General features: G+C 41.6%; 1 protein-coding gene across 1 annotated transcript in view; it reads right to left on the bottom strand.

Moving 5' to 3' along the window:
• The window catches only part of LOC117528756, a 103,425-nt gene that overhangs the window by 2,278 nt on the left and 74,347 nt on the right, over positions 1–26,800 (bottom strand). Inside the window, 4 exon segments of the mRNA XM_034191387.1 lie at positions 7,819–7,865; positions 21,562–21,735; positions 21,854–22,027; positions 25,290–25,442. Of these exon segments, the coding sequence (XP_034047278.1) occupies positions 7,819–7,865; positions 21,562–21,735; positions 21,854–22,027; positions 25,290–25,442 (548 nt within the window).

The raw sequence follows: 26,800 nt of genomic DNA, 5'->3' as shown, positions 1-26,800 counted from the left end.
TGTCATGGCTCAAGTTGAAATGGTACTAAAATGGAAATACACTTATTCAAAGCTGACATTAGTGAGCCGCTAACCTTCCTGTCAACGTACATGAATGACTGACTGAACAATGGATTTCTCACATAAAAATGGTTGTGAGATCTGGACTTCCTATGTACAAGCAGCCGAAGGCTAAATATACCTCTTAGTGACATTATTCTAAGAAAAATCTTAAGAATTCCTTGAATTCTTAGACTTTTATCAGAATTTTCACTTGGTAAGATGAACAGCTGTCCCCGCGAAGCACCAGAGGGCTCCTAGGTGCCAAACTGGTAAGAGGAATGAGGAGGACTTTAAGAAGCCTTAAGCCCCGTTTACACATAGACGGTAAGAGCTTCCGGAAGCTTTTGGCTGTCTAAGGATCAAACGCCGTTGTCCACGCCGGCACTAGGGGGCGTGGCTTAGTTCCGGCTTTACCGGGAATTGTCGAAAAATTATTCAACATGTCGAGCGCTCACGGAGAATTCGCGCGACGACGGAGACAATGCGAACAACGGCATTTGATACTTTTTAATCGCCGTTCATCCTGCCCCTTCCTGTAGTGCCGCAGTTTACACCGCCGTAATTGGCAGCCGGTGTTGTATCCCTAACCACGGCGTGTAAAACGGCGATAGAGCCCACATCGGTGTCCTCAAAGGCGTTTTAACCGGCGACAGAGGCAGACAAACGGCGGCGCTAGCGGACAGTAGCCGTTCTAACGCAACCTCCTGGTTAACGGTGTTCCAAACGGCCGTATAGGCGGCGGTCAATATAAAAACGCTAGCACGCTGCATGCACTCGCTCACTCGCGGCCAGCTCCAGATATTTTTGCAGAGAAGCTCCAGTATGCCTCCTAAAAGAAAATTGGCAGTGGCAAGGACTTACCAAGAGGTCTGGTTCAGAAGCAGAGGAGAGCCCTGTAGTGGAGACAAGCAACACGTTGAGGAGGGGAAAAGGAAAGGAGAAGAAAAGGCTGAGAGATGAGCTGAGAGTGATCTCCCTCCCCCTGCAGTGACAGCTGCTTCAGCCTATTATACTCTGGGGGCGGTGCCTATATGCAAAAGTTCCTGGAGTAACGCAGGATTTGTCTGGATAAATCCAGCGCTACACAAGGCATTATCAGCGGCAGCAGAACACCGCCTTTCTCACGCGCGTCTTAACCTTTGATTGTAAAGGATAGAACTGGGTATTAACCCCTGTTGCCTGACGTGTGCCGGATGCTACGGCGTCAAAACGTCGCTTTATTCGGCGGATTTAGCGGCATTTTATCCGCGTATTTGCGGCTAGTACGGCGCTGAAAACGCCGGCGAAATGCTCCGCCCCTTTCCACCGCGAAAACAGCCGGAACTACCGCGAACTTCAGTCTACGTACTACCCGCCGACAAAACCGTCTATGTGTAACCTGGGCTTAAGAGTGTCTTTAGCAGACCAGCTGGTGGAAAAGACAGAGAGGAAGCAGAGATATTCTCCGTACATAGAATGAGAGTGAGTCAGCTACCAGCTTGATCTATGTCATTATTTTATGTTAATTTACTGTCTTAATGTATTTAGAAATTGCTTAGATTGTTGTTATCATATTCACACATTAATATTGATATTATTTTAGTTTATTATTACTTCTATTTTGTCATTTGATTTTTAAATGGACAACAATGGAAGTAATTGTTTTCACTTTCTTGTGTCATGCATGTAATTTTAACATATTAACATATAACGTATATATTAGGTACTTACACTAATAAACTCACGCACCCACGCACACTTTTAATATGTAAATAATCAGCATGTGAATGAGATATGTTCATACATCTTCAAGCTGTGTAACAATTCATTTAGTGGTGAACTGCATGGAATAATAGAAGACAGGAGAGAGCTTTTGTCATTTTGGCAATCTGCTGCTAGGAGGCGCTCTTATTTTTCAGATAAAACAACACAGGGACAGCAACAAACATGATACACTTTTCACTTATGGCGACAACCAGTGGTGGGCACAGTTCCGATAATCCTATAACAGATAATTATCGATGATAATGTTTTCATTATCGGATTATCTTTTTAGACAACTTTAAAAATGATTATCAGACTAATTATCTTCCAATAATTTTTCATCCGATAATTTTTAGACCGTTAACGTAGTAAACAGCTACAAACATTTTTAAAAGTTAAAGTCAGTTGAGCACCTATCTGTTAAAAGTTTCATAGCAGATGTGTAGTTCTACCCTCTGCAAAACAGAAGAGAGCTGCTTCTAGGAGAAACTGCTCTATCCTCTGCAGGCAAAGGAGAACTGGTCACAAAAAAATTTCCTTTAACACCATACTGATACACTGGCAATATCACCCAAGTCATCCAGAGGCATACATTTTTAACTTATAGTTCAAATTTTAACCAAACTAATTTTGGACAAGTTATTTAAAATTACTGTCACGTATGAAGTTTTATAAAGTGAAAATATCAGATATATGTTTTAGTTTTAAAGTAATACGCTAATTTTTTAGGTTTTAGTGAGCACATGCTGTGCCCAGCAGTGCATTATGGGTAGGATAGGGTGATCTCAGTATGTTCACGACAGGACAAATGCATTTCAGACACTCTGATCAGGCTCCATTGACAACAGCGTTAAACTCCAAGTGCCTAAAAACTCTCGTGAATATATTCTCTGGGTTTATAGACGTTATTGTGTTTGCGTTTGTTAAATTCCACGCATCTTAAATGTAGCAGACACGGATTATCTGGAATTTTGTTTTGGCAAGTTTTCACAGTCTCTACTGCCATCTACTGGCCATTAGTATTCATGGCAGTATTCGTCCTGAAGCTGGGCAGACACTGTATGATATTTTTAATCACTGTACTCGGTTTCAGTTCAAACTGTACCACAGAACCGCACAGTGTAAAAGTTCAGAGCGCACGATATATGCTCTCACACACATTGTACATTCAAAAACCACACGTCAGACTTGTGTTTCCAGAAGCAAAACATAAGCTTTTTTTTCAAACTTAATTTACAAAAACTCTCAATGGGAGACATCAAAGTTTAAAAACAAAACAAAACAACAACAAAAAGAAACATTGCAATGACAGGTCTGTGGTGTTTGCACAGGTACAGTGTGAGCTGTCAGATGCTTGTAGCTCTTCAGCAGCGGGATACCCTCACGACGGCCGAACAGAATAATATCAAACAGGTTTGATTTCATTCGACCATACGATTGGCGATCAGGAGGTGGTCGTGAGATGTTAAACGCAGCTCTTTACTCCATGTATACTACACGACGCAGGACGCGCGATTAACGTGAAACTCGGTGCGATCCAAAAAATTCTCGTACGAATGAAAAATCATCTGGAAAAGGCCAAAACTTGCATAGTGTAAAGCCAGCTTAAGTACTGAATGTCTGACACCAGTAGATCATGACAGTGTTCTATTTATTTATTTTTGACACAGGTTATATCAGACTGTTATCTAATTACAACTTTTGAAAATGCCTTTTTTTACAAATAAAAAATGGAATATTTACAAAAGCACATTTATCTGTAAACACCAACACACAACATACGTCACATTAACGTGTTGGTTTACATAATGAATGAGTCAAACCAAACAGTGTTAGCTGAGGCACATTTTACCAAGAATCCTTTGTGATCTGTCTGTGTTTGTTACAAAACTTCAGAATTAGTGCATTATTCAACAATAAAAGATATATGTTATATTTAACTTTGTACAAATGACAGAATTGACAGTTATTCTATCAGTATTCATTTTATTTATACACCAAACCATAACTCAGCATTGCTTTATCTTCCAAGACCATCTTCGCCTCACGGCATCATTGTGACTGAGCAGAGAGGTGAGCTTCATAGTGCTCCTCAGTTTGTGTCTGTGCTGGAAGCCATGTAGTAAACAGGAGCTTCCAGCAGGGGGCAGGACACTCAAAGACAGAAGTGCTGACTCATTGTTTGGGTCTGTTGTCCCTTTTAAGTAGAGATGGGTGATACCAGGAATTTTGGTATTAATCCGATACCAAGTAAAAACAGGCCCAGTATCGCCGATATCAATACCGATACCTTTTCATATTTAAGCTTCATAGAGCCAAAGGATCCAAAAGACCTAGGGTAGAATTTCGGCAAACATTGTACATGACAACAAAATACCCCTTACCAAAAAAAATAGTATTGATAAGTATATAAAAAGTAAACTGGAAGTATACTTGAAACATACTTGCACGTACTACTTTTTGGTAAGGGACTTTATCACAATCAACATTTTTGTTATGTGGGCCGCTGAAGAGGAGGTACTGCTGGCCCACCACCACCAGAGGGCGCCCTGCTTGGAGTGCGGGCTCCAAGCACGAGAGGGCGCCAGACCCAGAAGAAGTGACAGCTGTCATTCATCCTCTGCACCAGCTGTCACTCGTTCATCATCATCATCATCACCATAAAGGCCGGACTGCAACTCCACCTCCTCGCCGAGAAATCGACTACCGAAGAGGTCATTTTCTCTGCTGACTCATACGTTGAGTAATAATCTGAACTTCTGTTGCAGCCGTTTTCCTGGTGCATTCCTTATCTGTGGGATTGGCGTTTGGTGTGACAGCGACGGCTTCGCCTCACACCCCAAACCAGATAAGTGGAATAAACAGGAGCTGCACAAGTGTGTGATTGGAGGTGGAGGTGCTCCCTCCTAACTGTGTGCAGACTGTGGATTACTGAGTGTGCGGACTCACACTCATTCATCTTGTCTTTGCTTTCTGCCAGCAGTACCAGGGTCGACAGCCGAAGACAGAGGCCACCTGGGGACTCGGGACTTGGTGGCTCCGGTGTTCTTCAGACCGTTGGTGGTGGAAGCCGTGTGGGACGCGGCTTCTCTCTCGTCGGGGGTCTTCTATCTTCGAGCCTGCCCACACGTCACCTGGTGTTAATTGACTTTGCAAATTTTGTGTATTTAGTTGTGTATTGTCACAACATTAAATTGTTACTTTTTGGCTTATTCATTGTCCGTTCATTTGCGCCCCCTGTTGTGGGTCCGTGCTACGACACCTTCCCAACAATTTTTGTTTAAAAAATATCACTCAACACAACTTAAAACAAAATAGGTAGAGGGCTGACAAACCACAATACCAGGGTTGCGCTGCTCTGTATTGTGTGACACATTGCAGCGCTGCTCTTACAGACAGAGAGTAGACTTTGATGAATCTGCATGAGCAGCAGTCAGTGCGTGCGGGAGAGAAAAAAAAGCTTGAGTATCGATATTTTTACACGAGGATCGTTCAGTCGTTCAGCGTTGGTATCGATATTATCAATATTAGAATCGATCCGCCCACCTCTACCTTTAATGCTTCCAAAAGCGATCGTGGTGTGTAGTAGCCGCAAGTGTACCAGAGACAATACTGGAATTTATCGGTTATCTGTACTTCTGATACATTTTTTGGGTGATTTATCGGTTTATCTTTATCAAAGATAACTTTTAAGTTATCTGATTATCTGTTATCGAAGTTAATTTTTTGGTTATCTGTGCCCACCACTGGTGACAACATGGTGACACTTAACTCACGAAACCAATTGAACTACAAAACACAATAAATCAATAACACTAACAACACTGTAAAACTAACATGGACCACAATAACAACATTTAAAATCCCAAAACCCATAACTCCCATAATGCATTGGAGCACAAGTATTTTCAGGTTTAGCAACCGGACTGATCACTCCAATTTAATTTTGCTAAGTATCATCATGACATTAAATTATTTTCATGATTACGCATTTCTTAATGCACTTATATGATTGGTTGATTTTAATGTACATTAATATGTACGAGCCCAGAGCGCATTTAATTTTTTTTTTATCTCCTCTTCCCTTTCTGTGACAACCAATCATAGCTCTTACAGGACCACGTCATACCTAGCAACGGGGTCAACCCCGCCTCCTCACTAAGATAGGAGGTTCTGTCAACTCCTTGCCTAGAGTTGCTCTCAGACACCTCTTGGGTCTCTCTTAGCCTGGGAGTCCTTGCCAGGATATTTTAGGCTAAGTTACGAGCTCTTTGAGAGGACTTTGAGATGCACCGAGGATACGGGCCCTATACAAGCAGAGACCTAATACGATGACTGGATGTCTTTGGATTGGAGACTTCTTGGATACCGCTAGAATGACCCATTAAAATCAGTCATCATTTCTCAGAGCAATTATTGTGAAAAATACTGAGAAACATCTTCCAAATTCTTCTAAATGATATATACTAGTGCAGTGCCTGTAGAAAGTTTGTATTCCGTTAGAAAATTGGGAGCTTAATTAGATTTCTCATGGATGGTCGTATGAGGCTGTGTTTAAAGGTGTGATGAAGAAAGAGGTGTACTTATGTTATATTATTATTTGAATATAGTATTTCATATTGTTTTATTATTAATCATACGAAAATTAAAGGATTCCTATTAAACAGGTTATTGTAAGAGAGTGAGACACATAGTACAAATAAGTACAAATCAGGGCGAATCACGGCAGAACAGCTCATATGAGCAAACCACGAAAACACGAACCGAGGGGCAGGTGTGAACGATCCCGCTGCAATGGTTTTGTGCATGTGATGGTGTTGTGCACGAATCCGTCACAGTGGGAACACGATGTGAGCAGCTGGAGCATGTGTAACCACATCGCGCAGCTGCTGTGATAAAAAAATAGACGCTACCCACGGGATTCAAACCTTCAATTTACAAAAGCTCTGATTGCCAGCCAGAAACTTTACTATTGCGCTACCATTGCTGGCCTGTAAAAGGTGTGGAAAAATGCCTGAAATCCACAAGGAGATGGACGTATTTAAAAAAAAAAATAAAACCACACACCATTAAAAAATACAGCATTTTATTGAATCCCTCTTATCAAGCGGACAGTACAATTATGAACAGTCTGTTCCTCTGTAGATGACCCATGGTCACAGATGTACAGTCATGAAATGACATGAATGAGGAGGAGTGCGCTGTTATCATGTCCACATATGCTGAACCCGGCGTGTTCAGCTGGTCCCGCACGTGTGTCCGGCCCCACATGCATGTCTTGTGGACGGTGCACCACAGGACAGACACCGCGTCATGTGGAACAGAGCTCACGTAGGTGACATGACATTCAGATCGCCCGCTGCGTGTTATGATCTAACGGTCCATATCACCTGGGGCAGCCTGTCAATGTGTGAGCTGTGCGCCCTCTCCAGCCCATCACAAAAGTGATATAACTTTTTTGTATTTCCACATTAGTACAGCAAGCACACACATGCACGTGTCCGTCAAAACATGGTACGTGTTCTGCAGCTGTGACGTCCAAGACCAGAGATGTCAACAGCTGCAGCCAGGCTGTAATAAACGTTTTTTTCTTTTAATTGTTCACATGTCCTCTTTGAGCGGTATAGTTTTACTGCATTGTGTACATGGTATAAAAAGTTCGACAACAATCCTGCATGATTTATAGCTCGGCAGCAATGGAGTACAGCAGGAATCATAAATTGGCGTCGGGTAGCGTTATATTGTGTGGGTGTGGCATCCAGTCAAGTTAAGTACCATTACGTTGCCTCAGCTTGCGAGAAAACTACTTCCTTTCAGCATCCTGTGCTCGAGGCCGAAAAAATTAAACATGTTTATTTTTTGCGTCCGTTTTGTGTCGCCCTTGCATCCATTGTGTGTATTGTGGCACTGGGTTGCATCAACTTGCCATCGTCATGATGTCGCATGAAGCAACTTGAAGCAGGCCCGGTGTGAAAGGGGATATAGAGAACTGTAGAATGACAGGATGTGACATCACTGATTTGAGCTACTTACATTTTCTTTGTCCAGGTCTGATCCTGCACTTTCCTCCGTGATCCACACTGAAACAGAAAAGAGGGAAGAATGTATGAATAAAGATGGTGCAGCAGCACGGAGACATTCATTCATTCTGTGTCGAGTTTTCTGTGTCTGTGACTTCCCCCAACAGTCCAAAGTCATGCAGATTAGACTGGTATCTCCGCTGATGTAGGTGTGACCACGAGAATGAGTAGCTGAATTAGAATTTGTGAGCTCTTATGAGGTAACTTCTTTTAAATGGTAATATTTGAATTTCTGGGCCAAGCTCCCATGAATAAGACAGAGCTCAAGAAAAGCAAGAAAACCTCAAAACTGTGATGTTCACTAAAAGCACAAAGGAACATTACGTTTTTGGTCAGTGTGGACTGCCACTTTTATTCCCTCCATAAAGGAGGTTATTTTTTTGTGGTTAGTGTTAGTTTAGGATATCTGAAAATGACACAAATGGATTTTAATTGAATTTGGTGGAAGTATCCCTTGAATCAAAGAACCTGATAAATTTTAAGACCAAAAATCTTTCAGTTTATGGAACAAAGATGAAAACTGACAGATGTACTCCACACTGCATAAACAAGTATATCCTCTCTATAAGAGTCTATATACTAATGGTCTTTTTACGCAGCTACTATTTCGGAACTCTGGTGGCGTTGCAATGCAATTCACCACCAGAACACGAGAGCCGACTATCCCATGAAAGTCGTTGATTGGAAAAGTGGAAACTGGAAAAGTGAGATTCTGGGAATGATGTAGTTATAGTGGACCAATCACAGCCCCCTGCAGTCTCCGTTAATGGACTGCATTTATATAGCACTATATAAATGCAGTGCATATATATATATATATATATATATATATATATATATATATATAAAACTGACTAAATGCTGTTGTTATTTGGGATATTTTATATTCCTTCATTACTTCCATTAAAATTTTTTTTACTAGAATATATATTTTAAGTATTTTATTTGGATGAATTTCAACTAGATTAGAGTGGATTTATCTGTGGGGATTGTGCTACTTTGTATTTATTACATTCATTTTTGTTCATTTCACTGATTCGTTTGATCTTTTGGTGTAACTGGGAGAGCAGAGGTATCTGTGACATGATAGTGGTGCAGAAGTCAGTGGAGGGTTGTTTTGTCTAACGTTGTGACCGAGAGCATGTGTGACGAATATCTGAGTGATTAAAACAAAATGACTATGAAGAGAACACAGTTTTCTTGTGTTGTTTGTGAGTCCCATGTTTCATTTACAAAGCTTCAAGGCTGTGACGACTATCTGGGAAAAAAAAATCCTGTTCGTTTGAATTTGGACCCGTATCCTTGGACATTGTGTTTTTGAATGTTTTGGCTTGACTGAATTTTCTTGTATTTTGAAATTAGAGTGCATGCCAGAGCACAATCAGGGCACGGTGGTGACATCACTGCTGTAAAACTCAGCATACGGTTCAGTGTTTGCTACAATCATCTTATTAATAATAAGTCTCCCGAACACTCACATCCACATAAGCCTATAATTCTTAGGGCCCCTTCACACATAATGCAAATTTGGTCAAATTGCACATTAAGTCCGCATGAAGCAGGAATCGTATGCAAACCGTGTAAGTTTGTAGCTGCTTCCAACACGTCGTACACCTGTTGCTACATCTATCTGCGTACACCAGCAGCTGAAAGACAGAGTGTGCGCTGTGTGAGCCCATTGAACCCTCTCGCAGCAGGTGTCGGCCAAATTCCGGTGACACACACGAGCATCTAACATCACTCGCATGGCACTTAGAAAATGTGTGGCCATTTGTGCTTTTGGCACGACAACAGTCAGACATTCACTGTTGTACTCACAGTGAAATTTGTCTAAGTGCCCCACGAGTGTGGCTTTGGTCTGTGCGCTGAACTGACAGGAGGTGTGGCTATGACAGAAGCGGCAGTGGGGATCTGTCATTCTGGACATCCCAGTTGGACAGTACTGTGTTTGGACGGACATGGACTAACAACTGACCACTGTGATGTGCATGTGTCTGCTGTCATCAAGTGAACATAAATAAAAACATATATCACTGTGGCAATGGGCTGCAGCGAGCAAGCACACGCACACAGCGCGCACATGGACAGGCTGCCCCCAGGTTGAAACGGACCGCCAGATTTTAACACGCAGCAGGTGATCTGTTCCACATGACGAGGTGTCCTGCAGCGCACCGTCCACAAGACACAGGTGTCAGCAGGACACGCGCGCGGGCCAGCAGGACATGCACCAGCAGATGTGGACATGAATGAGATGAGCGAACTGCGCTTCTCATTCATATCATTTCATGACTGTGCATCAGTGACCATGGGCCATCTACAGAGGAACAGATGAACCATATTTGTATCGCCTGCTTGATAAGAGGGATTCAGTACAATGCGATGTTTTTATATGGAGCGTCATTTTTATTTTTTTTAAATACGTCCATGTGCTTCCTGATATGAGGCAGTTTCCAGCACCTGTCACAGGATAGTGATGGTAGCTCACTGGTAAAGTTTCCAACTGGCCATCAGAGCTTTTGGAAGATGTGGGTTCGAATCCCATGGGTGACGTATTTTTTATTTTTTACTTTTCCTTATTTTCTGCTGGCAAAAGCTGCTGGGAAAGCTACTGTGTTCCCACATGCACTGAACCGTCGCCACATGTATTTTTCTTATTTTTTATTTATTGCTTTCTTTACAGCAGCTGCACAATGTGTAACCACATGTGTAGCACTGTGTTTCACGTGCATAAACCATCACACCAGCATCGTGCATGCCTGCCCATCAGCTCAATGTTTCGTGGTGCGCATAATTCAAACTGTTTTGCACTGTTTCGCTGTATTCGACCAAACTTCGCACTTATGTGTGAAGGGGCCCTTAGAGTTATCTGGGTGTCTTGGAAGCTTTCATCACTAATCCCCTGGCAGCATGGTCACTATGTTTTTGAGAACTTCCTCCTTGGCACAGATTTATCATACAATACAACACTGTTGTTGTCATACAATACCACAGTAACACATGAGAAGAAACTGAACTAGTGCTTCAGGACTACTTTGGGTGTACAAATTGGGATGTGTTTAGAAGTGCAGCTTTGAGAGCAGACGGTACTGTAGACTTGGACAGATATGCCTCTGCGGTTATCAGCTACACTAGCACATGTATAGAGACTGTTATTCCCACAAAATACTGCAGAAAATACCCCAACCAAAAACCATGGGTAAACTGTGACATAAGTTGCCCAGCTACATGCACGCTCAACTGCATTAGTCTTAGGCACTGCTGAGCCATCAGAGAGGCCAAGAGACAATATAGACTGAACTCGGAGGCTTATTACTCTACCTTGGACCCTCGAAACATGTGGAAAGGAGTCCAACACATCATAGACTTCCGGCAGAGGAGCAGCGCAGTCACATCCAGCCAAGCCACACTGCCAGATGAGCTGAACGGGTTCTACCCTCGCTTTGAGTCCCAAGATACTGATCAGCAGGAACAGATGTTAGGCAAGAAGAGCAAACAGGACTCATTACTCATCGGCAGACGTGTGCGAAACAAATCCACGGAAAGCAGCTGGCGCAGATAATATCCCGGGCCACGCACTCAGGATTTGCTCATCAGAGCTAGCTGATGTGACATATTCAGTCTGTCCCATGCACAAGCCTCTGTACTCACCTGTTTTAAAGGAGATGTTTTACTGAAATCATAACAATTAAGATTTAAGGTGTTAGTGACCATTCGATGATCCACCCGGATTACTTTGTGCACTTCCGTGACCTGTTATAAAGTACACGGCATTTGCAGCAAACAGCTACAGAGTACTTATGAGTACTCGAGTGTTTCCAACAAGTGACGTAGCTATTAGAAGTGTCCCAGCCAGTGTTGCCACAGTTACTTTGAAAAAGTAATCCAATTACTGATTACTGATTACTCCTTGAAAATGTAACTTAGTTACTTTACTGATTACTCAATTGTAAAAGTAACTAAGTTAGATTACTAGTTACTTTTTAGTTACTTTCCCCAGCTGCCAGCTGTTTTGCCAAAACTCACTTTATAGTCACCCTTTCTTGACTTCAATGAAAATAAATACTTGTTTTATAAAAAGTAAAATAAAGACCTCTTTCTTGACCTCATATGTAACTGTTGACAGCACTCTAACAGTAAAACTTGCAATTTCTAACCTACATTGTTTATAAATGTACAGTAGTGTTCAGAATAATAGTAGTGCTATGTAACTAAAAAGATTAATCCAGGTTTTGAGTATATTTCTTATTGTTACATGGGAAACAAGGTACCAGTAGATTCTCACAAATCCAACAAGACCAAGCATTCATGATATGCACACTCTTAAGGCTATGAAATTGGGCTATTAGTAAAAAAAAAAAAAAAAAGGAGAAAAGGGGGTGTTCACAATAATAGTAGTGTGGCATTCAGTCAGTGAGTTTGCCAATTTTGTGGAACAAACAGGTGTGAATCAGGTGTCTCCTATTAAAGGATGAAGCCAGCACCTGTTGAACATGCTTTTCGAAAGCCTGAGGAAAAAGGGATGTTCAAGACATTGTTCAGAAGAACAGCGTAGTTTGATTAAAAAGTTGATTGGAGAGGGGAAAACCTATACACAGGTGCAAACAATTATAGGCTGTTCATCTACAATGATCTCCAATGCTTTAAAATGGACAAAAAAACAGACATGCGTGGAAGAAAATGGAAAACAACCATCAAAATGGATAGAAAAATAACCAGAATGGCAAAGGCTCACCCATTGATCAGCTCCAGGATGATCAAAGACAGTCTGGAGTTACCTGTAAGTGCTGTGACAGTTAGAAGACGCCTGTGTGAAGCTAATTTATTTGCAAGAATCCCCCGCAAAGTCCCTCTGTTAAATAAAAGACGTGTGCAGAAGAGGTTACAATTTGCCAAAGAACACATCAACTGGCCTAAAGAGAAATGGAGGAATATTTTGTGCACTGATGAGAGTAAAATTGTTCTTTTTGAGTCCAAGGGCCGCAGACAGTTTGTGAGACGACCCCCAAACTCTGAATTCAATCCACAGTTCACAGTGAAGACAGTGAAGCATGGTGGTGCAAGCATCATGATATGGGCATGTTTCTCCTACTATGGCGTTGGGCCTATATATCACATACCAGGTATCATGGATAAAATGGACAAAATACTTGAAGAGGTCATGTTGCCTTATGCTGAAGAGGACATGCCCTTGAAATGGGTGTTTCAACAAGACAGTGACCCCAAACACACTAGTAAAGAACCTGTCACAGTGGCGTATTCGTAGAGCTGCTCATTGCGGCGTTGTGTTTCATTTAAATACGCCCGATATACACGCATACTCAGCCTTTAACAGTGTTCATTCATACTTGCAGCTGCGTGTGTTTGCATTTTAATGTGTGCACACAGTCGCATGTACCATGCCACACCAGTTTCAGTGCTATTTTCTGCCTCTGTGGAAGTGCGCTCTGTTCTCTACTGCATGGTGCGGTGCGGCTCAAAGACAGAGTCATTTGACATTATTAGTATTATTATTATTATTTATTTTTTATGCAGTGAGTGCACGTTTATTTTAGAGTCACAGCTCTTTTCAGCTTTGATCAGACTGATCGATCAGGGCATTTGATGAGCGCACCGACATGCAGTGAGTGCGCCTTTATTTTCAAGAGTCACAGCAGTTTTCAGCTTTGATCAGACTGATCGATCAGGACGTTTGAGTGCACCGAAATGCAGCGAGTGCGCGTTTATTTTAAAGAGTCACATCTCTGATTAGACACACAGAGTGAGAGTGAGAGCGCGCGCGCAAGAGAGAGCGGTTTTATTTTGAGGAGTCTGAGACTCCTTAAAATAAAACTGCTCTCTCTCTGTGTGTGTGAGTGTGTGTGTGACAGAGCGAGAGAGAGAGAGAGCGCTTTTATGAAACGATGCAACACAGTGAAACGGTCCTCATATAATTAATCCAGTATGATAAAGTGAAGCAATGATCTTGCAGTATTTATAGCTCCAGAAGAACAACAGGGAGATGTGAAATGGCGCACGGTACCGTGTTGAAGCGTGGGCAGGCTCACAATAGCAGACAGCAGCACAGTGCTGCATGTACTCGCGTAAAGGCTCCATGCTGTGCTGTACACCGAAGAAAATTAAACAGGCTTAATTTGTTCCATCCTACGCACGTAGCCCTCAACATACTGCTACGTACTGAGAAAAAACTCCTCGTGAAGTGGGCGGAGGGCTGCTCATTACAGCGTATCGTCTACGCTGTAATGAGCAGCTCTACGAATATGCCACTGTGACAGGCCCTTAAATGAGCAAAATCTTGGTTCCAAACCAACAAAATTAATGCCTCGCAGATGTGAAGAAATCATGAAAAACTGTGGTTATACAACTAAATACTAGTTTAGTGATTCACAGGATTGCTAAAAAAGCAGTTTGAACATAATAGTTTTGAGTTTGTACCATCAACAGCAGATGCTACCATTATTGTGAACACCCCCTTTTCTACTTTTTTTACTAATAGCCCAATTTCATAGCCTTAAGAGTGTGCATATCATGAATGCTTCGTCTTGTTGGATTTGTGAGAATCTACTGAATCTACTGGTACCTTGTTTCCCATGTAACAATAAGAAATAAACCTGGATTAATCTTTTTAGTCACATAGCACTACTATTATTCTGAACACTACTGTAACTATTAAATTCTTTCTAACATTTTTCTAACATTTAATTTCTCTTGTTGAAATTATTATTATAAGTCATATTAGTAGTTGTAGTATAAAAAGGCTTCAAAACTGGACCTTTAATCTGGGGGTGTTGTGGGGGGGCACATCCTTGCCCCATGCCCCCATTCCATCTGGATTTGTCCCTGCTTTGACATTTGAGCACAAAGAATGGATAACATTTATTTATGCAGAAAACTTGACCAGATTTTGTTAAAGATTTTGTATATATGTTATCACTGTTAAACATTTGTACATTTGTCTTCTTTCTCATGAGAACGGTGTTGTGCTGTTTTGCACCTAACCCTGAGAACGTGTTATTCAACCTTGCATGCTGGGATCATTCTGAATGTTATTGTGCTGTTTTGCACCTGTCTTAACGCAATCCTGAGAATTCAATTTTGTTTTAGCACTCTGGGGTCAATCTGAGCTGGGAATGAAGGGCTGGCAGCCTCTAACGACTGGGAGTAAGAGAACGTTTTGACTGTTGTGATGTGGTGCTTAGTGTGAAGGAGTGTGAAGGACAGGACACTTCAGGCAGATGCAGAACAGCTGATAACTGCAACAGACGAACGAGATGTGCTGACCTGTGTAAAAGAAAGTGTTCTTCCTTACAGCTGCACTTATTGACGTATGCGTTTATGTTACGGGAAGAAACTTGTCTTGCGTCATCACCCCCACCCTTAGGACAAGTTTTTGTTTATGTGATGAGGGCGTCTCTTAATAAAAAGAGCGGAAAAGCAGGCCAGACTTTAGTGTAGCCTTGGTGTACAGCCTGACTGCACTCCGCGCGTAAAATTTGACTTTCTGTCTCACTGGTGTTTCTTGACTCTGTTTGTCTTGTTAAAGGTTTTAAAAATGTTTGGAGGAGAAAATACCCAACAGATTTATAGGTAAGAAAGTTTTATTGTGTTTTCACATCATGTGGTCCTCAGAAAGAGAGTTTAGGTGCATTTGAGTGGAAAATAGTTGTTGACACGTCACGGAGGATCAGCTGTTTTTCGCGAGCAGATACGGAGCGGCTCAGCTCAGAATTCTAAATAAAGGAGAAAAAAGCATGTAAAGCTCAGTGCAGGTGTGCTGTTGTCACTGTGCTTTAAGAGGTGAGGACGAGTCGTAGCTGCTGCAGAAAACCGTGGATGAAAAGCTCACAGCTCGCTTAAAGTGGGCAGTGCAGTCGATCCCCGACCTCCTGCCCACGGACCAAGTTTAATGCTGCTATCGACCCACAATGCATAGATTACTCGTTACTAAAAAAGTGGTTAATAGAGTAATGCATTACTAAGTAACATGTTACTGGCATCACTGGTCCCAGCGTGCACTTCAATGAAGTGTAGCTGCTAATGTTAAGAACTGAGGTACAGATTAATTCCAAAGTTTACATAAGTGTGATGTCGTGTTATGATGACTCATTTTTAAGTGCCAACTCTTAATTTTGATGCAGTCATGGTAAAAGCTGCGGCCATGGGAAGATTAAGTGCACCTGCACGGCCATGAGTCATAAACACAGCCTGTTGAAATCAAAACAAAATATGTGTTGTATATAACTGTGAAAATCTTATATATATATATATATATATATATATATATATATATATATATATATATATATATATATATATATTCAGCAGAGTCTCACATTTTTTAACTCACTATTACTAACCCTAATCCTACCCCAACCATAACCATAACCTAATTCTACTCCTTCCCCCCACCCTAACCATAACCCCCCCCCCCCCCCCCCCCCCCGTTTCATTTTTAATTTCGTGCTACCATCATGGGATGAATTAGAATGAATTTGTGCTGCCGTGACGAAAATGAAGCGCTTTTTGTCACAATATCACAAACCAATAGATGAATGTATATTTCGTGCTGCTGAATCACGACTTGCTGTGAGACCAGCTTGATATATTCATATCTGTGTCATCATGTTGCCTGTGAAAATGTCACGGAGACATTCCACATCCATTAAGAGGCTGATGTGGGTTAAAACAGTGCAGCAGCCTTTGAACCCATATGTCAGCTGTTTATTATTATTATTAAGAAATTCTTCAACATTAATTCTCTTTAAAAAGTTCCCTATAGAGATTTACAGTTTTATGACATTTGAGAGAGTTTATAAGCTTAATACTGCTTATATATTGTTCAAAGTCAGCCAGAAATCCATATAAATTGGGGGTCCTTTTCAATACTCTGCATTTATGAATATGGATGATCAGATCTGTTAGTGCAGCAGATAACTGAAACAATCGTGCAAATGTTGATACAAGCACCAAAGTCGGCACAAATACTCCTTAAACATTACTCTTTTGAAAGAACTGACTAGCCACTTGACTGTGTGCATGCATAATGTCCAATCCCAGCTTTGGATTAGATAGAGAGTCGATTATCTCCTGAAAATAGTGTCTACTGAGTTTTTACGATATGAGACATACATCTGCGTGTCCAGGCAGTCTGTGGTGGACACAGTCCATGTGCATGTACATGACAGTAGTAAACCACCACCCTGCAACACAAAGGGCAGCGTCATGACACTTTAGGTTCCAAAATCTGACAGACTCTGAAAAAGTTTCAGGGTGAAGTATGTCGTCTCCTCTGTAAATCTGAGCCATCACTTTCAAATAATAGCTCTGAAGTTTCATTATCAGACATAACCGCATTTGTTTCGTTCTGTCTGTCAGCCATCAGATGTTTCTGCTCATTCTAATAAGTACGTCACATGGCCAGAATTGCAGAGTGAGACATTTTCCGGAAATGCACCTTGTTAACTCACTCAGGGAGTGGAATATAAAACATCAGAGGCCACTAATTATGAGAGCATGTGCGCAGAGAGACTTACAATCATGAATACTTTGATGTGTTGTAACTGGGACATTAAAAAACATAGATAGATAGCTAGATAGATAAATTTTATTGATCTCAAAAACATGCAACATGTCCTTTAAGTCTACCATCACAGTGCCCATCCTCAAGTGAAGCACTGTCACCTACTTAAATGACTATCATCCCATAGCACTCACTCCAATTATAAGTAAGTGCTTTGAAAGGATAGTCATGACCCACATTAACAAGACCTTCCCAGACACCGTAGACCCCCTACAGTTTACATAACGCCAGAACCGATCCACTGATGATGCACTTAACACTGCTATCCACACAGCCCTCAAGCACTTAGAGGGCAACAACACATAGGTTAGAATGCTGTTCATCAACTACAGCTCAGCATTCAACACAGTCATCACCTGCAAACTGCTCCTTACACTTGGACCGACACCATCCCTCTGTAACATTTAGCATAAGAACTGTGAGTATGGGGACTCCCCAGGGCTGTGTGCTGAGCACCCTGCTCTACATACTCTTCACATTAGGACTGTGTAGCCTCCTAAAACAACACCAGCATCATTACATTTTCGGACCAGTGGTGGGGACGAGACAGCATACACAAGAGAGGCAGCAGATCTGGTAGCCTGGTGTTGTGACAATAATCTTTACCTCAATGCAGAAAAGACCAAGGAGGGGTGGGGAGCTATGCACACCATTTTACATTGATGAGACAGAGATGGAGAGGGTAAAAACCTTTAAATTCCTCGGCACTCATGTCACTGATGATCTCATGTGGTTTTACAACACCCGACAGATCATCAAGAAGTCCCAACAGAGACTGTACTTTCTGAGAAGACTGAGAAAATTTGGGATGTCAGCCAAAATTCTCAGCAATTTCTACAGGTGCACGATTGAGAGTGTTCTCACCACTGCCGTCACAGTCTGGTACAGTAATTACACCGTCCAAGACAGGAAAGACCTCACAGTTAGCAATGGGTCTTGATAAGATTTTATATCAATACCATTATTGATTCCGCTTATCGATACGATTCCTTATTGATTCCCTTGTCAATAACGCTTGTGAATTTTCTGTGTACTAAAAGTAGGCTTTACAGGTTTTCTATGTCAACAACATTTTATTGAGCCTTAAAGTAAATAAATGTGAAATTGGTCACTGGATCCTTAAACTCTGGACACAAATAAACTCTACATGGTGGATCTTTGATCTCTGAACAGAAATAGAAATAAACAAAATCTGTAGTTTTTGTCAAGGATGTAATTGTCAGGATGATGCATATGATTGACAGGATGTAATTCATAAAGAATGCAGCACGTCTCATTTTGGGAGGAAAAAAAACATTTTAGACAATTGTAGTTTATTGTCTGTATTACAACGTTTGGAAAGATGTATCATTTTATTTAAAGCGGCAATTCGTTTTGAAGTTATTAATTCTGACCGGACTCTGTCTCAGCAGAGAGCCGTGCAGCATTTGGAGCTGTGCGAACGGAACAGAGGACGATTCTCATTTCTTGACAGCAACAAGACAAGATCCCAGTTAGTGACTTTAATCCACACAAAAGTGACTCACAGTTGACATATTTTAATGGCTTGGAGAGGGGTTAAGAAGCGGACTTGCCACTTCTGAAGATTTATTACTATTATTGCCGTTGTTGCTATTATTATTAATATCTAAATAAAAGTAAATAAAAAAATTACAATTTTTAATACATTTGACTCTTTTATGACAACAAACACTGAGCCATTAATTATTATACAGAAAGCAAATGCACACAAACATGCCGAGATGCGAACAGCTAATGCTTACTTTAACACTGAAAACACCATAGACATGCTAACACTTAGCATCTGTCCCGTTTTTAAGTTAAAAAATACATCTATCAACTGTTTCAGAAGGCCATAACAGGTCAGTTTAACATAAAATGGTATATATTACTCACAGACATATGCTCTTTAGGGTTTTAGTGAGGAAAAAGTAAGATAAAGTGAAATAAAACAAAGAACCAACAAGCCAGTGGATCGAAGCATTGCTTCATTGGTTCATGTTTCAAAGTGGAGTCGCGCTGCAGAAGCGGTTGATTACAGAGCCGCTGCAGGGTCTGTAATCAATGTAGAGAAATGATCATTTTCCCAACAAACACCCTCAAAAGCAGCGGCCGGTCTGAAGGATCGAGAAGGGAATTGTTAAGCAAAAAGACTATTGATATCGGTGGATCGAATCATTTCTTAACGATATCTGAAAAGAACTGGTTCTCGATACCCAACCCTACTCAGTACATCTCTGGGGCAGCTTTTGCCTCACTGCAGGACATTTACAAAACAGGAGTCCTACGTAGGACACACAACCTCATCAGGGACAGTACACACCCCCAACCCCAACATACAACTCTTCACACTTACCATCAGGCAGACACTACAGAAGTCTGAAGTCCAGAACTACTAGGCTGGTGAACAGCTTCTACCCACAGGCCATTAGGCTTCTCAATAACTCTCTTACACACTGACCCCTCCACCACCTGGGTGACTGATATTTCACTGTCATTCTTCTGCTCATCACTATCACTATTATCCTCTAAGTATTTATTATAATAGTGCTGTTCATTATTTATGCAGCCATGCACCTTGCAACGATCCTGCACAGCAGGAATGCTGCTTAAAACTACACAATATTGCACAAAATTGTCAATACTGCATAAACTGCACATCCTCTAAACTGTGCATCCTTTAAATAGTGTATATCATACATTTTTTGTATTTTATAACGTGTTTTCTTTTTTATCAGCTGATGTGAACTTTCTACATGCAAATTTTCTAGGGAGAATGAGTAAAAAATTCATTGTGTGGTATAACTGCCTGTTTTTACTGTGCGCATGACAATTTCAATTCAATTTCAATTTATTTTCATTTATATGGCACCAAATCACAATGACATTGCCTCAAGGTGCTTCACACAAGTAAGGTCTAACCTTACCAACCCAAAAAAAAAACCTTTTAACTTAACTGTTGTGTGAATATGTTTGTATTTCTGAATGATTGATGAAGTGAAGTGCAAATGAAGTGCAAGATAGTTCACGTATCCATCCCCAGACTTGTCTCAAGAGAACTGTCTGTAAAAGTGATGATTTAATCCTGATATTTAGAATAGTTGCCCCGTCCCAACTTTTTTAATGTGTTGCATGCCTTAAATGCAGGCATGGACGCATATTAACAAATTAAATTTGACTCTACAACAGATGGACCCAGGGTGATTCCGTAACGTGGTAAATGTAATGATGTGCTGCACCAGCGCATGCTTCCCAGGCCTCTGGTCTACTAAAGTGTGATATGTATACCTTATCACATGTGTGTTTATGTATCACGCCCTGTCTCATGGATCAGTGTATCTGTTACGAGGGCTGATACAGATACAAGGGGTATGATGCAGGGTGTGATCCATAAACACACAAGTAATAAGATATTTATCACATATTACAACAAAAATAAAGAAAAATAACCATACACATGATTCGTGTAGAACAAATAATGCAGGTAAATCATGCAAATATGTAAATTATGGAATGTTCTTATGCCTCTCTATGAAGTCATGAGTGTCCTCTTCACTGATGTCTCACAACTTCAGTATGAGACTCAAGTTGTAGAATTCTCCCTGCTAGGGAGGCTAAAACTCTCTCACCTTGATCAGACATCTTTGTTGAATGAAATGATCTGGATCCTGTATCAGGATCCTGCACTTGTCACCAGGGTCACACAAAATGGGAGTGTGTCATTGGTGGGGCTGAGAAATGGGGGCTCTTGATTGGATGAAAAGTGGGGTGATACAAAGCCTGGTATTTTCAATGTCTTTTGTTGTTGTTGTTGTTTCGCTCTGATTTAAGATGTGTATTGCCCTAATTTTATTGCCACAGTTTCCGGGGCAGTAATACTGATAGGAAAAGTGAACGATTTATGAGCCCTATTTTTTCTTGTATCTCATGTGGGCAGAATTTTGTTGTAATATGTGATAAAGATTGGAATGTGGTTTCAGGATTGATATAAATGAAAGAGACCCGTGTTGCCTTGACTGATATGTGCTTTTTGAGTGTTCTTGTACTTGTATATAGTTACAGTGTCTATATTGTTGTTCAAGAGCCAAGCTGTTCAAGTCTTTTTAGTAGTGTACAGACCTGAGAGACTCCAGGCCCCAGTTTGGATCGTTAAGTCCAGCAGCGAGCAGCTCCGCTCCAGAGTCTCCTGGATGGTTGTAGCTAAGGTCCAGTTCTCTCAAATGAGTTGGACTTTCCCTCAGAGCCATCGCCAAAGAATCACAACCATCTCCTGTGACCTGGCAGCCGGACAACCTGTAGAAAGGAAATAGATTTTCGTTGCACTCAATTCCTACCTGTCAAACATCCTTCTCATCTCCACCCAGTATGATTCTTAAACTTCACTGACTGCAACAAAAAAGTTTTTTTTGACCTCAGACTTTCGAGCCTACAGCAAGGACTCTCCAGCCCATCGGATAGCCACTGAACTCCTGAATCTTGCAGGTCGTTGTCACTCAAGTCGAGGTGTCGCAAACGGGATGATTGAGAGCTGAGAACTGTTGACAGAGTGTTACAACTCCTCTGTGACAGCTGACACGAGCTGAGCCTGAAGAATAATGATGATCCAAACAAAAAAAAAAAATTTTTTCTTTCAGTCTGATCATCAAAACATGCAACATGCACAAATTATGACAGATTTAACAGAAACAGTTTGGAGACAAAGTCAGAGAGGCACGTTTGAGATGGTTTGGACAAGTGCAGAGGAGGGACCCAGGATATACAGGGAGAAGGATGTTGAGGATGAAGCCACCAGGCAGGAGGAGAAGATGGAGGTTTATGGATGTGGTGAGGGAGGACATGCAGGTGGTTGGTGTGACTGAGGAAGATACACAGGACAGGATGAGATGGTAACGATTGATCTGCTGTGGCGACCCCTAACGGGAGCAGCCGAAAGAAGAAGAAGATTTTCTGATGTGTCTGCTTTTGGAGCATCCTTCCTGCTCTTCTACTTTTAGGGTTACATAGAAAAATATATCTGGCTTTTGGATCATATAGTGTCACAAGACACACATCACTGGTGTATCTTGGGGGCTATACAACTCACTCACTCGCTATCCCCCCCACCCCCACCCCCAGAGCTGCTGACTAATTGTATGAGGTTTTGCATAAATAAAGGCTGAATAATGAATGCTGCTGCATGCAAAATTACAAGATTTCCAATGTTTAAAATAAAAATGGTGTGTTAAAAATAATGGGTAGAGTCAGTATTTGGCGTTCCCGACTGCCTTACAACGCATGAAAAAGGCTAAGCTGTTTGTTACATTTTCGGACCAGGAGCTAAATCCATCCCTGTGTGTTGTGACATTATCGTGATGTCACTCAGCATATGGTATTTTACTCATATCCACAGAAAATTATACTTCTTATTGTATGTGTTTCCAAGTTATTGCAGGAAATGTAAAAAAAAAAAATACTGTATTTTTTTTTTTTTTAATCATCTAATGTCACATAGTGGAATAGGTAGCTGAGTGGATGAGGAGTTTACCTGCAAATATGTAGACCTGGGTTAGAATCACACTCATGCAATCTGTGACCTTCCATAAGACAATTAATCATCATTAAAGTCTCAGTCCACCCAGCTGTAAATGGTACCAGGCTTGGCTGAGGAAGTAACCTGCGTTGGACCAGGTTCCAGCCCAGGAGGTGTTCGACTATCCAGAGATAAGCACCTGCACCAGCCAGCCTCAAGGCCTATATAGGAATGTCACACAACATGGTTTGGTGACATCATCGTGATGCCACATATACAGCACAATGTATTGTTTTCTGATTCATGTGTACTTGAAATCAATCTTCCGTCTCTCTTAGTTTTGAAGATATTACAAAGAATGTGATTTTCCAGCTATTCAATTACCTTGATTGACCTTTGACCTTCATATTAATGTTCTGCCAACATGTTAAGACTATGAGCATAACATGTTGGCAGAACATGAGAGACTATGAGAGGTAGTGTTACTGTACTGTTTTGTACAGTAACACTACCTCTAACCTTAGTGACATGAAATTTGGGGTTCCACAGGGGTCTGTCTTAGGCCCCCTTCTTTTCTCTCTTTTTATAGCACCCCTTGGGCACATATTGCAGCATTTGGGATTACCTTTCACTGCTATGTTGATGAAACTCAGTTATACTTTTCGATAACTACTGGTAATCTCTTTCATATAAAATCCTTACAAGATTGCCTTGCATCAGTGAGAAGTTGGATGTCTAGAAACCTCCTGCTTTTAAACTCTGATAAGACTGAAATGATGGTTCTTGGTCCAGTGAGACATCGGCATCAATTTGACCAGTTAACGCTTAGCCTAGGCCCGTGTGTCATACATCACACTGACAAAGTGAGGAACCTTGAGGTAATTTTTGATCCTACATTGTCCTTTGACCTCCACATTAGAAATATTACAAGGACTGCTTTCTTCCACCTGCAAAATATAGCTAAGATTCATCCCATCCTGTCTATGGCTGAAGCTGAGACCATGATCCATGCGTTTATCTCTTCTAGATTGAACTACTACAATGTTCTATTTTCTGGTTTACCACAGTCTAGCATTGGGGCTCTCCAATGCCAGAATGCTGCAGCCAGACTTTTGACACGAAGCAGCAAGTTCGACCACATTACACCCATTTTAGCATCCCTTCACTGGCTTCCTGTCCCGGTGAGATCAGATTTTAAGGTTCTGCTACTAGACAATAAAATTGTTCACGGACTGGCACCTCCCTACCTAGCTGACCTAATTAAACCTTAAGTACCGGCCTGGGCTTTGCGTTCTCAGGGTGCAGGACTACTTTGTGTCCCTAGGGTGAATAAGAAGTCTGCAAGTCATAGAGTTTTCTCTTATCGTGCTCCTGTTCTGTGGAATGATCTCCCTGCATCAATTAAACAGTCAGATTCTGTAGAGACTTTCAAGTCCAGACTTAAGACGCACTTATTTTCCCTTTTGTATGGCTAGCATACTGGTATAGTTTTGTTTTAACTTTTTACTCTTTTAATTAATTTTATTAGGAAACGGAGCATGCTGCAGCCTCAACTTTACCTAAATTCTGGGTCTTTTAGTGAAGCTTAGGGCTATTGGCCGGCAATCACCTTAGTATGTCTTCTGTTTTCTTGTTGTTTAATGTTGGTAAGTTATACAGTATTTCTTGTCTTTCTGATGCCTGATTCTGTTTTTTCTCTCTGTTTAAGGTGCAGCTCCATCCAGAGATAGGAGTTGTATTTGTGCTGGTGACCCTCCTGTCCTGTGCACCAACAGCATTTCCTGTATATTCGTTTTGTGAATTGTTTCTGTGAATTGTTCTGTAATTTATGTCTGTAGCATGGCCCAAGCAGAGGGTCACCCCTTTGAGTCTGGTCTGCTTGAGGTTTCTTCCTCAGAGGGAGTTTTTCCTTACCACTGTTACTCTGGGGGTTGGTAAGGTTAGACCTTACTTGTGTGAAGTGCCTTGAGGCAACTCATATATGGCAGCACGGTGGCTTAGTGGTTAGCACTGTTGCCTCACAGCCCTCATGGGTTTGAATCCCACCTGTGGCCTTTCTTCCCACATTTAAAAGATATACTGGTTAGGTGAATTGGAAACTTAATAATTGTCCAGGTCTCCCTTGCAAAAGAGGTCTCGATCTCAGTGGGAATAGCCTGGTTAAATAATAGTCAAATTAAACCTGCAATATGAATTAAATCGGCCACCGGTGCCTGATACACTGAATACATGTCCAGACACACAACAACACAAAGAGAGTCCAACAGTCTCACAAATCCCTCTGGGGACTCAACAAATGAAGAAATAGAAAATGTCACATGAAATAAAGTGAACTGACCAAAGTTTTTCCAGACCACAGTGTGGACTTTCCAGTCCAGCAGACAGCAGCTTCAGTCCTTTGTCCCACAGATTGTTTCGACTCAGGTCCAGTTCTTTAAGGCTTGAGGTCTGGTCCACATTGTGACAGCAGGAATAGTTCATCCCAGAGTACCTTTATTTAATAAAATATAATAACATTAACACTCACGTATCAACACTAAAGTAACCTCTGTGCTGCTCTGTTTGTTTACTGCTGGGAATTAGCACTTTATGTGCTGTTAGTGCCGGCTGATTGATTCTGCTCTCTTTCTCACTGACTGAGGTGCTGCTGCTAACAAGTGAGGTCCATGTTTGACGCGACCTGCTGGACCCCTGGCTGAAGACCAGATGTAGATTTACCCATGGCTCTTGCACAAATGGGCACTGACGGGTACTTCTACAACAAATTTTTTGCACAGTAAAATTTACTCTGCTGGGATCATATTTGATCCCAGTCCAAAAAGAGTGAATATACTCTACCACTTGCATTGACCAGACGGTGTCGCCGACCAAACTGTCCGCCCTAAAACTCGGTCAGCCCTATCTTCACCGAGAGCACCGCAGCCACACGGGGCTGCTAGCTGTTGTGTTCACTGCGCATCAGTCATTTCAAAGCGTCACCAATTAAAGCCTCATATCTACTTAAAACGGCCTTGTTTCTGCTTAAAATTGACTTTAGAATGATTCAAGAGGTTTTACCTTGCCACCTGTTGGTTAATAATCCCATTAATCCATTTGATCACTTTGGGTGGAGAGACTCTGTCAGACAGGCCGCTGGGCTCCAGAATGACACATGCACAGTGGAGGCTGTATACAACATCTGTTTAGGGGGGACCGTTCACTCTGCGACAACTGTTGAACTGATTTCACGCCATGATAGATTGTAATTTACTTTATTTAGGCTGGGATCAAATGTTATCTAAGCAGAATAAATTTTACTCAGCAACATTTACTGTGTACAATTCCACTTTGTACTTGATTTTGAACTTCTTTTTGTTTTGCATGTGATGTTTCTTTGTTTATAGTCTGTTTGCTCAATCTCTGTTACTGATAGAATGGCCTAAGTGGTGGGTCACCCCTCTGAGTCTGGTCTGCTTAAGTTTTCTTCTTCAAAAAATGCCAGAGGGAATTTTTCCTTACCACTGTCAACCTATGTGCTTGTCCAGGGTGGTTGGTGAGGTTAGACCTTACCCTTATGAAGCCCCTCCATCAGGTTCCTGAGAGTGCAGTTCTCTGACAGCATCTCCTGGACTGCCAACACCACAGTGGTGGTGAAGAAAGCCCAGCAGCAACTCCACTTCCTGTGGGTGCTCAGGAGAAACAATCTGGAGGAGAAGCTGTTGGTGTTGTTCTACAGAGCCACCATCGAGAGCATCCTGACATACTGCATCACAGTGTGGTGTGGGGGGTGCTCAGCAGCAGACAGGAGAGCGCTGCAAAATGGCCCAGGGGATCACTGGTTGCTCTCTGCCCACCCTGGAAGACATTGCC

This window comes from Thalassophryne amazonica, chromosome 16, assembly GCF_902500255.1.
Source record: "Thalassophryne amazonica chromosome 16, fThaAma1.1, whole genome shotgun sequence".
Classification (NCBI taxonomy): Eukaryota; Metazoa; Chordata; class Actinopteri; order Batrachoidiformes; family Batrachoididae; genus Thalassophryne; species Thalassophryne amazonica.
The sequence above is the reverse complement of the archived record's forward strand: the minus strand, read 5'-3'. Positions and strand labels throughout refer to the sequence as shown.